Source organism: Betta splendens, chromosome 9, assembly GCF_900634795.4.
Source record: "Betta splendens chromosome 9, fBetSpl5.4, whole genome shotgun sequence".
Lineage (NCBI taxonomy): Eukaryota > Metazoa > Chordata > Actinopteri > Anabantiformes > Osphronemidae > Betta > Betta splendens.
Genome location: NC_040889.2, coordinates 5821269 through 5838392, shown reverse-complemented (window position 1 = coordinate 5838392; position 17124 = coordinate 5821269). Strand labels below are relative to the sequence as shown.

Genomic DNA, 17124 nt, shown 5'->3' with positions numbered 1-17124 from the left:
ACACGGAAGGACTTTACAGTTTGAGGTCAACAAGTTAATACTGTGCTGAAATATAATTAAAACCCAACAATGACACTCACAGATTGGGTGGTCACTGGACTCTACCTACTCTACCTCACACCATTTGTCACACATGAGTGTTTTAAAGAAAAAACTATCTCATAAAAGCACAAACTAATTCACTGACAACAAGGCTCGATGTGCAAAATTACACAAAACAAGACAAAGAATAAAACTGTGGTTACCAAGACATCACCTGAACACATCAAAGCTTCAGCCTGATAATAAGTTGCTCTTGTTGATGGGTTTGTTCAAAGAAGTGGTACTGCAGATCTATTATACTCACTGCTGTTAGACTTGACAACTCAACAGTCTGCAACTGCCTGCAGATTCAGTCACTTCATCCTGGACACTTAATAACTGTACAATATGTGTGAGATGTAAATCCGTTATATGTTCTTTTATAAGTTGCATTAGTGTCGGACAACTGTACACGCAGGTTGTTATGGGAAAACTTTTTATTCTTTATTCAATGAGGTTATTATATGATTAATAGCTTATGTTCTGCAATTAATATCTTATGTTTTGTCTTACATCTGTTTTATGTATTTGACATTTCATCTACATTGTTCAATGGTTGTCTCTGCCTGATAGACTCTGGACTCTAGCTCCCAAACCCAAGGCCAGGGAGTTGTGTCTCTGTCTGTTGAGACTTAGAGACTTAGACGCTAGTGGTGCAGGTGTGAAAATGTAAACATCTCCACACACACGGCGACAGGGATGAGATGGTGCATGCAGTCTGATCGGGCTACACAGACGTTCCACCGTAGTCGGACAGAGAGGTTAAAAGGCAGAAGCAACTTGAGGATCGTGGGCTCTTTGCATCACATTTTCGTGGTGTGTGCACTGATCTCCCCAGCTGCTTTTTGGTTTGTTGATGTGCACAATCAGCATCCATGTTTTTCATTTGCTTTCCCCATTATTTTTATTTTCCATATATTTTTATAATAAATCAAACAAAAGACAACTCTCTCATCTGCGTCTTCATAGGAAATTTCCACCGCACAGGGTAAATAATAAACACAGGTAAGGCAGGAAAACTGGATGGATTAGTTTGTCTAAAACAGGGAGGGGCGTACATGTGAGGTAATGAGAGGTACAAAAGCACATGCAGTGTCGTTCCTCCTTCTATACCAAGCAACATACTTCAGTAGGTGAGTACAACATACAACTAATGTTCAGTAGAAGTCGGTCGGATAATAGTTCATATCATGAAGTAGTACATGTACCTAGGGTGTATCTGTATATCTGCCACTATCACTATCTGACAAAATTACTTTGTGTCCTTTTTTATTGTCATATACATATTGTAATATGTATATATGTAATATGAAGACTGCTGTCTTCCTGTTGACTAGAACACTTTTACAGTTGCTATATTTAGCAACTGTCAATAGTGGTTGCATTCATGGTTTCGTACATCTTTGTAGCTGAGTCATTGCTGTGCTTTCAAAGTGAGAAGACACTAAATTAAAAGGTGGTTACTCATTACTTAAGTCTTGTGATTTAAAGTTATTAGGGGATGTGTTGATATCATACGACTGGAAGTGTACAGTGCATATTGTCCAGTGTAAGGGTTGTTTCACTGCAACCAAGAGGAAACAAACCTGTGGATTAACTTTACTGCATCACTTTCATTTATATGTACTGAAATATAACATTGTGGAGTATATGAAAATTGCTCTTATAAAAACGTATTATAATACAATATTTATGTAATTCTCAAAACCTTTGGCCACGACTGTGTATTTAATCAATTACTTTTACTGCATAACCACTTCTCTACTGTTCAGATCTGGTGTTGCATTTATCTCAAGAATAACTAAACATGATTCAGCTGACCAGAAGATGCAAATAAGTTTTGACTGTGAAAATTATTACCAAAAACAAACAGTCCTCATCTAAACATTCTCAGATAAAACTCAATGAATACTGATGAACCAAAAAACAAAATAATTTATTCATGTAACACTTGTTTTAACAATGGCTTGTTCTTTGGTTAAAGAACTATCTATAGCTCATTTAAACATAAATGGTCTCAGAAAAAAGACCCAGAACATTTTTCACATTTTAACACTTCAACATGTGCTGGCTCTTAGTGAAACCAAGTTAAACTCTTGTAGCAATGATCTAAAGATCGATGGTTACAAATTGTACAGAAAGGATAGAGAGGGCAAACGTGGAGGAGGGGTACCTCTCTATATTCAAAACAAAATTCAAGTTCATGAGCGGAAAGTCCTAGAGTCTGATGTGGAGATCATCTGGGCTGAGATTCACTTGCTTGATGCTAAACCAATCTTAGTAGGTTGTTGTTACAGACCGCCGAGAGCCAGTCAGAGGTTTCTGGATCAAATCAGGGATTTAATTAAAACTATATCCAAAGAAAAAAAAAGTGTTTTCTTACTGGGGGATTTCAATATAAATTGCCTTTCAAACTCTTCAAAGTCCATTTTCTCAAAACAGTGTCTGAAACAAATCATTGAGATTCCTACTAGAGTGGATAAGAAACATTATACAATCACGTGTATCGATCACATCTATACAAATGTTCCAGAGCTTTGCTTTAATTTGACCTCAACAATCATTTACTTTAGTGATCATAACCTCATATCCTTCACTGTAAATATAATGGACAAAACTAACAGGAGTCTGACAGGCAACGAACTGAAAGATTTCCAAGATGTAATACAGAGAGTTTTTACACCAATTCAGACTGAAATGGTCGAAAATATTTTATCAGCACTCCCTGACAATAATTCAGATCTGATAAATGACGCCTCTATCAGAAGGCGCAAAGCTGAGGCGATATGTGAGATAATCAACAAATGCTTAAGTACTGCTGTGTTTCCAGCTCAGTGGACACAGAGGAAGACAGATTGCAACAACAGACCTGTTAACTTGCTTTCAGTCCTAAACAGTATTACTGTGGACATTATGTTCAGTCAGATTAAACAGCACTTTATAAATAACAAGTTGTTTATGAGCATCAGTTCGCTCACAGACCAGGTTGTTCAACAGAAACTTTTCTGGAATATTTGACAGACCTGTGGTACCCAGAACTGCACAAGCATAAATCAGTAGGAGCTGTGAAATTAGATTTCAGTAATGCCTTCAGCATCATCTCTCATGATTTGCTGCTTAGCAAATTAAAACATAGGTATCAATTTTCAGAATTAGCTTGTTCTATGATTAAACATTACCTGTTCTGGAGTAAACAAACTATGTACTACAGTGATTCTCTATCAAGTGACAAAGACCGTGGCTTAATACAAGGAAGCAGCCTTAGTCGTCTGCTCTTCTGTATATATACTGATACTTTTTCTGAAATTTTACAAAGGGCTGAGATTGTGATGTATGCTGATAATGTGTTGGTCTATTACTCAGATCGTAATAAAAGTCACTTCCAGTTCTGTTTCATCCATGTGTTCCACTGCCTTGACTGGCCTGCTTCTTACCTGTACCTTTGCTGAATGCTCTTTCTTTGTGCTGAACTTCTGCCTGTCTACCGACCAAGATTACTGAATTAAACCTCATTATCATTCATCTGCCTGTCTCTGAGCCATGCATGTGGGTCCACCATATGTGAGATTGTGACAAGAAATGGTTCATCAACCCTCCACTGTGTGTGTGGATTTTCTCCTTCCACAGACAACAACATCCAGGTTGACTGGAGATGCTATAGTGTACAGTGGGTGTGAGTGCCAGAGTGAGTGTGTACAGTATATACATGGCCCTGTGATGCATGGACCACCTGGCCTCTCAACTGCCCATCAGGAATAGACTCCTGGATCCCCTTACAAAGCAGTAGAAAATGAGCCTGGGTGACTGACTGATGGAAAAACTGGTTTTGGTTTAGTTGATAAGATAAGATAAGATTTGATGACGATGGGGAAGTGTTTTTTGTCTGCAGCAGCAAGGAGACATTAAACAGTACAGCAGTATGGAATGACAGCATAACAACGGACAGCAGCGGTATTAACTATACAAAAAAATAAAAAAACATAATCAAATAAGTAAAATCAAGTAAAATATTTTGTAAAAAAAATCAAGCAATAATTTTCATATTGCACGGCAAATGATAATATAACCAGCAACTACCACAAGTATAAAAACAAGGATAGAACAGCAGCAAAAACAGACAACAAACAGCAACAACGAGTGGAATTGAATAAACTTATACAGAGCGTCGTCTGTGTTGTCCAGTTTACTGTTGAGGTGAACACCCAGGTATTTAACAGTGTCCACAGTCTCAATGTCTGAGTCCTGGATGTTCATCAGTGTGTGTGGTGGAGGGGGCCTTCTGAAGTCAGGCACAAACTCCTTTGCTTTCCCGGTGTTAAGGATCAGGTGGTTACTCTCACACCAGCCCACACAGAGATGACTTGTACTTCTGCTCATTCCCCCCAATACACAGTCGACAATGGCACTGTCGTCTGAACACTTGTGCAGGTGACAGTGGTGGGAGTTGTATTTAAAATCTGATGCATACAGTGTGGACAGAAAAGGGGGAGCACCGTCTCCTGAGGTGCACCCGTGCTGCAGACTACCACATCAGACACACAGTCTCTCAAACTGTGGCCTGTCTGTGAGGTAGATGACAGTCCAAGCAGCCATATGTGGGTCCACACCTGCCGCCCCCAGCTTCCTCCTCTGCAGTGATGGTGTTAAAAGCACTGGAGAAGTCAAAGCACATGACCCTCACAGTGCTCCCAGGAGACTCCAGGTGAGACAGGGCCCGATGATGCAGGTAGATGATGGCATCATGCACCCGATGCCTGGTTGATAAGCGAACTGTAACACAGCAGGCTGCTCTCTCGCGCTGCAGATGCATTAGCGTCGTTACGTCGTCCAGCCTGTTGAAGAGAGAGCGGACGTCTCCCATAATGACGGATGGTACGTATGGCTTGTACCTCCGTTTCCTCTCCGTGTGCCTAACTTCAGCTCTGCAGCAGTGTCGCTTCCTCCGTATCTCCGCTGGAATCTCTGGCTTTGTGAAGAAACTCAGGTTTAGAGCTAACAGCTGGTTCCAAGTGTAAACAATGGAGCAGCGTCCTAAAGGGTCCCCCGATGCTGCCTCAAAAAGTTGGCAAAAAATAATCCAACAAAGTGCAAAAGTAATTAAGTAAAGTGCAAAGTACCCTTTGCTGCACGACTCCATACAGATTTATATAAAACAACAAGGAAAGATAAAAAAACGCAAAGAAAAGGACACAAAAGGACAGGGCCTGCTGCCACACGTGCGGAGCCATCTTGATCTAAATGTAGTTAGTCAGACTTTACTGTAAAGGAATTAAATTTCAATTCAATTTTATGTTTATAGCACTAAATCACAACAGATTTATCTCAAGGCACTTTACAAGGTAAGATTTAAGACCTTACACAACTAAACCCAACAAATCTCACATACAGTACAACAAGCCTTTAATTGGAATTAATTACAATTTCAACAATCAAGGACGCTTTATTGTGATTGAACATGAGCCACGAAGAACAAAACATTTCTACTCGAGGCTTCGGTAGGGTAAACAATATAAAAGATAGTAAAAGCATAATATTTTAAGAAAGTTACCTAAGTAAAAGCAATAAATAAAAAGCGACCTAATTCAAATATGTATAATTTCTCTAGATATCATACATTATTCTAGAGGACATTAATAATCCTAGTTGCAGCATTTCAGCCAATTTTCAGTAAAAACAAACAACAACAAAAACATTAATAAAATGTTTTAAAGACAGCAGCATGTGTGTGATAATGTTTACAATACGAACTGCATCAGGATAAAAACTGACCTTCAGTCTTTTTGCTTTTGCCTTAATGCTTCTCGACCTCCTGCCTGAAGGGAGGAGAGTAAACAGTTCATGTGCCAGGTGCGTGGTGTTGTAAAAGAAAACATTGTTCCTTTGTGCTTTTTCTTATCAAACACAGTCATTATGTGCTGGTTAGGTGCAATACTGAACATTCTTACACAAACAACTTATCTCTTGCGCCCTGTCGTACATCAAGTCTAAACATCTGATGTTCCATTTGACTGACTAATAATTTATGATATATGTTTGTCTTTTACATCTGGCTCCATCCTATCTGACTCCCCACCAGACCCAAGGCTGTAAAACCGAATGCATCTTGTCTTAGAAGCTTGGTGTTCCTTCCTTTTGTTAAAGCCTTTGTTGTTATAAAAAAACCCAGAAAGAATTAGACTCGTTATTAAAAGATCTAGAATTATATGAACACTCCTCAGCAGGAGCAAAACTAAATCATAATAAAACCCAAGGAGTTTGGATCGGAACAGAGTACAATAAAACAAACATTAACGTCCAGATTTAAGAAGAAATAAACATATTGGGCTTCACCATCTGTAACAACAGATGCAGTGAAAGAAACTGGGAAAACAAGCTGAGTGAGAAGAATACACCAATTCAAAAATTAATATAATTAAAGCATTCATCCTCTCCAAACTCCTGTTCTTAGCTAACCTCCTCCCCCCACATGAAGCAATAATGAAAAGAAATCAATAAGCAATGTGTGAATCTGACCTGAGAAACAACAAGAGAAGTCATTACGAGAGAACTGTTGTTTAAAAGCACCAAATATGGAGGACTAGGTGCCATGGACTTGGAAGTAAAGTCATTTATAACCTTTGTTAAAATGTTTCTGTTGCCATCTCCAATAACTCCTCCTGGCTCGGAGACTCATCCATGTGGCACAAAGGGATGGGCAGAGCTCACAGCGGCCCCTTTTACAAACTGCTCTATGGAGATTTTATTGCTTCACATAGACATCATCTCTATGGTCACTGTTCGACTCTGGGAAACAAGGTGCAAAATGTTTATAAATCAAACTGTAATTGATATGACAGTTATAAAACAAACACTCCAAGAATTAAGGAGACAAAGAACAATAACAAAGGCAGAGCAGACACACCAACATTCACCAAGACATCGGTTATATCATGTGAACTTTAAAAATGTTTGGAAGCTACAATCGTGTACTTTAATGATGACGGTTTATTAACGGTTTCTAGTTTATTGACACGAGTTGATATTGTTTGTCAGAATTTTTCTGCTTTCTTTGATTTACATGATTCACCTTTACCAACATATTCAACTTCTGCTCTGTGAGTAAGAGTCCAGGTTTAGTCAGTAATAGTTATATGAATACTTTAAATATACAATACATTAAATATAATAATTATGGACTTTCGGTCATACACTTTGTGATTCATAGCCATTTCTAACAAACATTACAGGCACTGTTCAATTCAATGAATCACGCATTGTGGTTCAGATACAGCTGCCTGTGATTATACACTAGGTGGCCTTGTGTGCACATGAAGCTTTCTAGAGATGAACTAGTTCTCGAACTATTTGGCTCAAGTGGTTTAATGCCTCATGTGGCTTCATCTCACCATCACTAGTAACATGTAACCATGACAATCACGTAAACAACCTCAGCAACAGGTCTAATGTTCTTCAGTTCAGTGTGTGGCTCTTAAAAGAGCCTTTGTGTTTTCTGGTGCTCGTAGCAGCGTCTACTTGGAGCTGGTGTACTTGGTCACCGCCTTGGTGCCCTCGGACACCGCGTGCTTGGCCAGCTCCCCGGGCAGCAGCAGCCTGACGGCGGTCTGGATCTCCCTGGAGGTGATGGTGGAGCGCTTGTTGTAGTGCGCCAGGCGGGAGGCTTCGCCGGCGATGCGCTCGAAGATGTCGCTGACGAACGAGTTCATGATGCTCATGGCCTTGGAGGAGATACCGGTGTCGGGGTGGACCTGCTTCAGCACCTTGTACACGTAGATGGCGTAGCTCTCCTTGCGGGTCTTCCTCTTCTTCTTGCCGCCTTTAGCGGCGGTCTTGGTCACGGCTTTCTTGGAGCCCTTCTTGGGCGCAGCCTTGGCGGGTTCAGGCATCGTTGACGCAATTAGATAACGAATCAATGTGCTGCGTAGGACTAGAGCGGCTTTTCTTATACAGACTGTATGCAAACTCGGCTGTGTGATACCCGTGCCGTGATTGGCTGAGCTCATCTGTGGGCGAGTTCAGTTTCCGTGGAAACAAGAGACTGGGCAGTTGACTTCCTTTCATAGAGGAATTTAGCGTCATTGTCTTTATATTGTATATTGATTATCCGTTTGAACACAACTGTTAGAGTAAAATAAATATTAGTATGATACCGTTTAATTTATCCACTTACTGCAAAGAACTGAATGAACCATATTGTACAGCTGCTAGAAGGATTTTTATTTTTAGAAAACCTGCAGCTCCACTTGAATCATGGATTTATAAACACAAAAAGACCTACATACAAAACAATCAGACCTGGCACCTCTTCCTTTGGTCTTTTACCTCAGAAATAACTTAAGAGGAGGAGGAGGATTAGTATGATGTATTGCTGATTCTAAGACACAAATCTACTGTACAGATTCACCCACAGTTATCTGACCTACTTGGTTTGTGCTGCCTTCTTTGTAAATGTGGTATCGCAGCTCCTCACAAAACATGCTTCTTACATAGAGAAGGGTCTCCGTCCAAATGACAAATGTTTGTATGCTGATATATCATCATGTACAACTAGTGGCCAATGCTTGTTGTAGGAACCTGTGGCTTTATCCAGTTTTTGTATTGTTACTTTGTTTCTGGTCCCTTCTTTCAGCATTTCTGTTCTCATACCAACATTTTTCCCTTTTGGGTCAGTAATAAACTGAGGCTTCTGTAACTTAAGTCAGGCAGGGATTGTGTACAGAAAACATTTTAAATTTGAGACCAGTCAATATGACTCACGCCAGTTATGACACAAAGCTATAAATTAAATTGCTATATACACACACACACAATGAGCACCGCTGCACTTCAAGAGTAACCTTGTCTCAAAATGATGTACACCGTTTCTTATACTGTAGTTCAAACCAGGAAGTAGCTCATAGCGGAGTGTGTGGCTCTTAAAAGAGCCTTTGGTTTTGGTGGTTGTTTAGGGTTTAGCTTCCGAAGCCGTACAGGGTGCGTCCCTGTCTCTTCAGGGCGTAGACCACGTCCATGGCGGTCACCGTCTTCCTCTTGGCGTGTTCGGTGTAGGTCACGGCGTCACGGATCACGTTCTCCAGGAAAACCTTGAGCACGCCGCGAGTCTCCTCGTAGATCAAACCCGAGATACGCTTGACTCCACCTCGGCGAGCCAGACGGCGGATCGCGGGCTTGGTGATGCCCTGGATGTTATCACGGAGAACTTTACGGTGACGCTTGGCGCCTCCCTTACCGAGTCCTTTTCCACCTTTGCCCCGCCCACTCATGGTTGATCACTGACTACGAGCTGTTAGAATGAGGACGATGGCGGAGAGTCTGGTTTATATTCACGATGTGAGGACGTGAGTGGAGACAGGGGCGGGAGGCGTTACAGTCTGTTAAAGTCAACGTCAATGTGCGTCACCCGATGGTCTTTCATTTTGAAATAATCTTTTGATTATTTTATCAAAACACTCAATAAAATAAAACTCACAATAAAATACACAATAATACTGTGATAAACACCTCCTGTCATTAATTGTGTCCTTTCTAAAAAGCCACTTTAAGCTTCATGTGGGCTCATAGTATAGAAAAATGTACATGCCAATAACTCATCATAACTAACTCATTAATTTTTGATTGTTAAATGTTACATTAACCACTGAAGTTGTCTTAAAGTGTGTTTTTTCCAGAGCATGAACACTACTAAAAGATAAAATGGTTATTTAGTTTTATATTAATTTGTATCTCTTTGAATGCAACAGGACGAAAAATGAATTTCAATGTTTGACATTTTTCGAAATCATCAAGTGTTTAACGCGATGCCAAATGCTCTAAAATGACTCAGATGTACTTTGTAGGAAACGGGGATATAAGAAATTTACTGTGGATCGTCATCATCACGTTCATAATGTATGAGACACTGGAAGAGAAATGGTCACCAGAACATCTGGAACTCATCGCTACTTTAGAAAATAAATAACACGGTACTAAAACATCATTACACAGTGCAAATACAGAGAGAGATATGGAGAAGACAGAAATAAATCCCCTCTCTATAGTTAAAGTGTGTAGTAGGCCAGTAATTATGACGGTGTTGCTGCTTCCTTTGTTATCAGTTATTATTGTGATTTTCCATTTTTGGATATTGTGTTGATGGATGTTCTTGTATGTTGTGAAACTTAATGCAGTAAAAGTAATAAAGTCACAACACACTCTGCTTTACTGCGTCTTCCCGCTGTTGAACAGGATTTGCTCTCCAGTTGAAGTGTTGGCTCTGAAAAGAGCCTTTGTGTCAGAACCGTTGTGGACCGAGCCGCTCACTTCTTCTTGGCCGCGGTCTTCTTGGCTTTGGGCTTCGCTGCCTTCTTGGCCGGAGCCTTCTTGGCAGCAGCGGCCTTCTTCACCACCTTCTTGGGGCTTTTTGCTGCCTTCTTGGGGCTCTTTGCCGTCTTCTTCGGGCCCTTGGCCGCCTTCTTGGCCGCTGCGGGCTTCTTCGCCTTCTTCGGGGACTTCTTAGCGGCCGCCGGCTTCTTTGCTGCCGCTGCTTTGGGCTTTTTAGCGGCTGCGGGTTTCTTGGCTGCGGGAGCAGGCTTCTTGGCCGCTGTCTTCTTGGGCTTGGTGTCGGTCTTCTTGTTGATCTTGAAGGAGCCGGACGCGCCGGTTCCCTTGGTCTGGATCAGGATTTCTTTACTGACCAGGTTCTTGATAGCGATCTTGACCCGAGAATTGTTCTTCTCTACGTCGTAGCCTCCGGCAGCCAGAGCCTTCTTCAGGGCGACAATGGACACGCCGGTCCGCTCCTTGGACTCGGATACGGCTTTAACGATCAGCTCGCCCACGCTGGGGCCGCTCTTCTTGGGTTTGGTGGCCTTCTTTTTTGCGGCTTTGACCGGAGCTGGAGCTGGCGCTTCTTCTGCCATTTTCTCAAAGTAGCTTCCTCCTCACGATACTAGAGTCAGGGTGTAAAGAATCCTTACAGGAGGCGGCCCATAAACACAACATGAGAACCGTGGAGACTCAGTCGGCTCGAGCTCATCTGGGCGCTGTGACATCGGGACACTTGTGTTTTCTCTGTACCGATTAAACCGCTTAAAAGTCACCGAGAGTGAAGCGCTGAAGGCGGACAGTGAAGGGAGCCGACAACGGACACGTGTGTCTTCATGTCCAGATCGTGTGGAGCTCGGTCGGTGGCTGCGTTCCGTCTGTGAAGCCTTCAGAACTCAGCTACTTCGCGTCCGGAGCAGCGCTACTCTGATCATTTCTGTCATAAATTCACTGAAACTGGATCGAACCACCACCAGAACCCTTTTACTGCTGCTCCACATGTTGGTTCAGAGAGTGAAAGTCGAACCAGCATCAGTCGAAGGTCGTGTTGAAATAAACGGAAGCTTTTGTTGTGGCAGCAAACACACGATACTCATGAAGACGATGAGTTTGACGAAGGTTTGTCTGTGCTTTGTTTGTGATGTTGTATTGTTGTTGTCACCTGTGTGTGCAGTCCTTATGTAAGATTTATCTTTTTGTTGTCGTTTGTGTAATTTCTGTTTGTTTATTCAGCTTTTAGCCTTTCGTGTTAGCTGCTTTGTCCTGTCATGCAGTGATTATTAGTTAATGTTTTGTCTTTATTATTTGTGCCCCTTATTAAATGTATTTATTAACACATGTGTGGAGTTTGACGTCCTCCATAGTTGAGTTAATGTCTGGCCTCAGATCCAGGTTGAGCAGGCCTTGGTTAATGGGGTTATATTCCCAGGTTAAAGGTCCAATCAGCCTCAGCTGCTGAAGTGCGTCACGTTTATAGGTGTATTTGTAACACATGTGAACAAATATCAACACGGATCAACACATTTATAACACAATAACAAACTTTAGATGTGGTGATATTATTCAATACAAACACTGTACAAAGGTGTAAAAACTGAGGATAGTTTAGAATAAGGAGCTCAGAACAGGAGAAACCGTTGGCTGATGAGTGAGAGGAACTTCCAGTCAGGACTGTGATTTCATGGAGCCACAATGTATCAACTAGTCAGTGTCCCATGATGCATTGTGATGAAGATGAGTCTCAGCAGCGTCTGCTAATTGACTGTCACAGGGTCCAGGAAGTCTGGAACATGCTGAAAGTCCTGAATTTAGAAATGACTTGCAGCTTGATAATAAGACACTGGAATAGACATGGATGCACAGTTAACAGTTAAACTCTAAAGAAAATGTATAATAGTATTAAAACAAACTAAAATATACCACAATGGACATGAATAAATCCTTGCACTGACAATGCAAATGAACTGACTCTATTTATTTATTATTGGTATGATACTATGACTAATAGTTATAACTAAATTAAATTCCCACACTCACACACCATAAGTTTCAGCAGTGTGTCTCCATCTGAATGACAAAGGCCTTGTTTGAACATAACAGGAATTCAGTTAACATGACTCAACTTTCAAACATCTCTACCGACACTTAAATGCACCTCAGCACCATAAGATCACTCACACATATCCTCCACACAGGCCACAGGGCACTTACACACATAACTACAAAACACACAAACACTGGTTACCCTGATCCCAGTTACACCCATAATCCTGGGTAGGTGGGTCTACTCCTGGACCAGAACAGTATCACTACTTGTGTAGCAGCCTGCTTAGTGCTGGGGCTCCCCCATGTGTGTGTATTTGTCTTCTGGTTATGTGTGTAGCACACTTTATGTCTGCTTGTCCTTTTGGGTTTGCTTTATACAACTTTATTGAAATAACAAAATTAATACAAAAAATTTCCAAACAACAGTAAACAATTCAATAAATAAAAATGCACATTATCAGTACAATATCAAATACTCGTCAACATCATAATAGCTATCATATTCAATTAGAAGACAATATATTATTACCATTGATTTCAAATAGCAGTAGAATCACCTTTAATCCCAGCAATCATGTTCATAATAAAAATACCAACCATTAGAATATAATTATGATGCGCTTAACAGTGAGGATTCCAACAATATTTAAATTACTTTGCAGACTTAAGAATTTGACTAAAACAAGAAAACAAGAGCATATTCACATGTCCAGTAAATGCCATGGAGAGATTTGCGTTTGTCCACAGTTCTATGTCTTCTTAGATTTTGAAGTGTCATTTGTCAATAACTGTCTGTTTTAAAACCATAATGTATCTTGTTTACCAAAGTCGAGTTGTAACCATGGAGATGATCCCCTGGAATGGTTCAGCTTTTTGTGGAGTCCATGTCTCTTCCAGTATCCCACACAGAACAGAGTTATAACTTATTTTAAAGTCTGGACCCAGGCCTTTCAGCCTAAACCGGACCTCCTGCGCTCGATAGCAGTCAATTAGGAGATGTTGCTGGGTGTCATCCTCGTCGCAGTAGATCATGGGACACTGCTTTGTTTTCACGTAGCAGCTCCAAGATACCACGGCCCTGACAGGGAGCCTCCCTGTGCTAATCAACCAGCTCTTATCCTTTCAGAAGGTTTCTTATCCTGCAATATTTTTACAACTTCTGATTCACATGGTTTTGTTTATGTTGAATAAGTTCATGATATTTAAACGTCGTTATGCTGTTATACCTTTACTTCCTGGTGCTTTGTGTTTGCCTCACTCTGGCAAGGCACATGCAAACATGAACTGGAACCATGTCATATTATTCTGTGTAAAGTTTAGCACTTCACCTGTTAGTAAAAACATTATCATCACAGTAGTTTGAGAACTACTGCCAATCATTTATTTTGAGGTCTTTGGGTGTAGATGTACATGCTCATGTGTTGACTGTAAGCTTTCACATACTGCGTTCAAAATCAATGACGTTAACAATTGAGTTTGAGCAGTGAGTCGGTGACGTGTGATGAGCTTAGCTTCATGTTCTTACTGACTCATGCGTCCCTAAAGCAGTGGACGATAAGCAAAGTAAACGTTACAAAGTTTCACTCACATCTTTAATTTAAGTAGTGATCGTGTCATCTACAAATACGCTGTACACAAAAGAAGGCTTTGTTCTTTAGGTTGTGTGCGTGGCTCTTAAAAGAGCCGTTTTTGTGGATCACAGCTGATCCAGGTCTACTTCGCTTTGCCGGCGGGTTTCTCCGTCTTCTTGGGCAGCAGCACCGCCTGGATGTTGGGCAGGACGCCGCCCTGGGCGATGGTGACTCCGCCCAGCAGCTTGTTGAGCTCCTCGTCGTTGCGGACAGCCAGCTGCAGGTGGCGGGGGATGATCCTGGTCTTCTTGTTGTCGCGGGCAGCGTTTCCAGCCAACTCCAGGATCTCAGCGGTCAGATACTCTAGAACAGCCGCCAAGTAGACGGGGGCTCCGGCACCGACGCGCTCCGCATAGTTTCCTTTACGCAGCAGCCTGTGGACACGACCCACGGGGAACTGGAGTCCAGCTCTGGAGGAGCGGGTTTTAGCCTTAGCTCTGGCTTTGCCTCCAGTTTTTCCTCTTCCGGACATTATATTCGATGTTTGTCTCAAACTTGTGTACGAATGAATGCCTCCAGCAGCCGGAACCCTCCTTTATATGTCCGACAGAGCGGGACGCTGTCGCCTCACCAACCGGTGAAAAGGCTCCGCAGAGGGCGGCCGCTCTGAGTGTTGGCGGACTTTTTTAAATACTTTCCTCCAATCAGCGGTGGAGGTTCAGGCGGGAGGCGCTCCTTCAGGCGGAGCCGAATTCCCTGAGGGACCGTCTGCCAATCACGAGCCGCAACGTCACTCGTTCGCGTCCGACCTCACACTTTAAGAGCACCAGTTCTTCACTTTATGCCTCATTATTCTGCAGTTCTAAAGAGGAGCTTAGGAATAAAATGGCCAGAACTAAACAAACCGCTCGTAAATCCACCGGAGGGAAAGCTCCTAGGAAGCAGCTGGCCACCAAGGCTGCGCGTAAGAGCGCCCCGGCCACCGGCGGCGTCAAGAAGCCTCACCGCTACAGGCCCGGTACCGTGGCTCTCAGAGAGATTCGTCGCTACCAGAAGTCCACCGAGCTCCTGATCCGTAAACTGCCCTTCCAGCGCCTGGTCAGGGAGATCGCCCAGGACTTCAAGACCGACCTGCGCTTCCAGAGCTCTGCCGTCATGGCTCTGCAGGAGGCCAGCGAGGCTTATCTGGTCGGTCTGTTCGAGGACACCAACCTGTGCGCCATCCACGCCAAGAGGGTCACCATCATGCCCAAAGACATCCAGCTGGCCCGGCGCATCCGCGGGGAGAGGGCTTGAACTGTCCGCTCCATAGCACAAAACACAAAGGCTCTTTTAAGAGCCGCTACATCCACTAAAGACGATCCTGTGTCATGACAAACAAGCGCGTTATTTATTCCTATGAAACCGCCTCCTAAAAATCTACAGCCACCTTATCCGTTAAATCATAGTCCTTTATTTTTTTCGCTTTACGCATAAACCAATAGATAATTGTTTTTAAGCGAGTCATGTCCTGATGTAGATGTTTTTATTGAACTCTCAACCAACAGAACAGTCACTCAGCTTAACCAGACTATTAAAAGATATGGGAATACACTGTAAAATGAGAAGTCATGGAGAACTGGAAAAAGTAATTTCTCGAGAAATTACGTGGGAGAGCTGATCTGCTGCCGCAACGATGACAAACGCTGATTAAGCTGCTGACGTCAAAAAGTTGACTACGGCAAAACGATGAAAACGAGAAAACGTTGACAAAGATTAAGACGATGACAAAAGATGATGATTAAAAAGATGACCAAGGTCATACTATGACAATATTAAAGAGATGACAATGATTCAAAAGTTAACCACGGTTAAAAGATGTCGAAGATTAAAAGGTTGACCAATGTGCATTGTTGACAATCATAAATAAGCTGACTATCTTTTTGATTTGAAGAAAGTATTTGTAAATAATTACCTAACTGTGTAATATTTTAATAACTAGTAGAAATTTACCAGTCAGAAACAAAAATCTTGCCATTTAAGGTAATAAATTACATTGGTGCTTTTATTTTGAAAGGATTTAGACGTTGTGTGTGGGCGATTACTAAACTATAAAATAGTCATTAGATAGTCATAATTTATCATTCAATAGCAAGAATTGCCCTATTAAAGCAAAAGATTTAGATTTAGCCCTTTCAGAATAAAAGCACCCTAATAAGTTTGAGTGGTTATTTACTGAACTCTAAAGTAGTCCTATTAACGATTGGTAAGTATTCAGAACCACACATTTTTTTAATCAATCTTGCCATTAAAGGTAATAAATTGTAATTGGTGCTTTTATTTTGAAAGGATTTAGAGGAAATGTGTGGGGGTAATAGCGTAACTGTAAATTAGTCTTTAATTACCCATTCAAAGGCAAAAACAGTGCAGTTAAAGCTAATAATTGGCATTGGTGCTTTTATTTTGAAAGGATGTAGAGGAAGCACGTGTGGGTAATTACTAAACTGTTAATCTATCTTTAAATAGTCATAATTACCCATCTAAAAGTTGAAATATTGCTATTAAAGCTAATTATTTGGCTTGGTGCTTTTATTTTGAAAGTATTTAGAGGAAGTGTGTGCTTAATTACTACACAATCCAATAGTGTAGTTGAGTAATCAGTAATAAGCATGGAACTGCTGTCTACACTGAGCATCAGGAGTTTGACCTGTCAGTGAAATCTGCAGCTGCGCCGTCGCCATGGAGACGAAAGGCGGGAAAATCAGGCTCACTCTGCTCTGTAAAAGCAGAGTTTCAACCTGTATAAACAGGCTTGTTCCAGCTAAACCATAATAGTTATCACAAAGATTATTTCATTTTTCGAGTCCCAAGACTTCAATGAGCAAATGGTGTGAATTTTATGTTTGAGGACAAACGTTTGTAGCCACAGTCGCAATTTCAAAATATGTCTCCTCCTTGTTTTTCTCCAGACGTCTGCCAAAAATTATCTATGTCTAAGTCTATGGGAGAATTTCAGGATCTCTCTGTGCTTTGAGGTCGATAGCGACTAAAGTATAGGTCTGAGGGTATAGCCAGACACATCATTAGAAAGAAGACAAGTATGACTACGATTTAGTGAAATAATTACGTTCATAGAGTAGAAATTGTG

General features: G+C 41.5%; 5 protein-coding genes across 5 annotated transcripts; 1 reads left to right on the top strand and 4 right to left on the bottom strand.

The window, feature by feature from the left end:
• Nucleotides 1-7539: 7539 nt before the first annotated feature.
• Nucleotides 7540-7976, bottom strand: LOC114863127 (histone H2B 1/2). The gene has a single exon (XM_029163973.3). The coding sequence runs from the start codon at nt 7962-7964 to the stop codon at nt 7590-7592; it is 375 nt and encodes a 124-aa protein (XP_029019806.1). The 5' UTR covers nt 7965-7976; the 3' UTR covers nt 7540-7589.
• Nucleotides 7977-8880: 904 nt separating this feature from the next.
• Nucleotides 8881-9400, bottom strand: LOC114863134 (histone H4). The gene has a single exon (XM_029163982.3). The coding sequence runs from the start codon at nt 9339-9341 to the stop codon at nt 9030-9032; it is 312 nt and encodes a 103-aa protein (XP_029019815.1). The 5' UTR covers nt 9342-9400; the 3' UTR covers nt 8881-9029.
• Nucleotides 9401-10045: 645 nt separating this feature from the next.
• LOC114863106 (histone H1-like) lies at nt 10046-10976 on the bottom strand. Its single transcript, XM_029163951.3, has one exon. The coding sequence runs from the start codon at nt 10974-10976 to the stop codon at nt 10374-10376; it is 603 nt and encodes a 200-aa protein (XP_029019784.1). The 3' UTR covers nt 10046-10373.
• A 3117-nt stretch (nt 10977-14093) lies between these two features.
• On the bottom strand, nt 14094-14538 carry LOC114863121 (histone H2A-like). Its single transcript, XM_029163967.3, has one exon. It carries the CDS (start codon nt 14527-14529, stop codon nt 14140-14142), a length of 390 nt encoding a protein of 129 aa, XP_029019800.1. The 5' UTR covers nt 14530-14538; the 3' UTR covers nt 14094-14139.
• Nucleotides 14539-14845: 307 nt separating this feature from the next.
• LOC114863115 (histone H3) lies at nt 14846-15398 on the top strand. Its single transcript, XM_029163960.3, has one exon. It carries the CDS (start codon nt 14883-14885, stop codon nt 15291-15293), a length of 411 nt encoding a protein of 136 aa, XP_029019793.1. The 5' UTR covers nt 14846-14882; the 3' UTR covers nt 15294-15398.
• The last annotated feature ends 1726 nt before the right edge of the window (nt 15399-17124 follow it).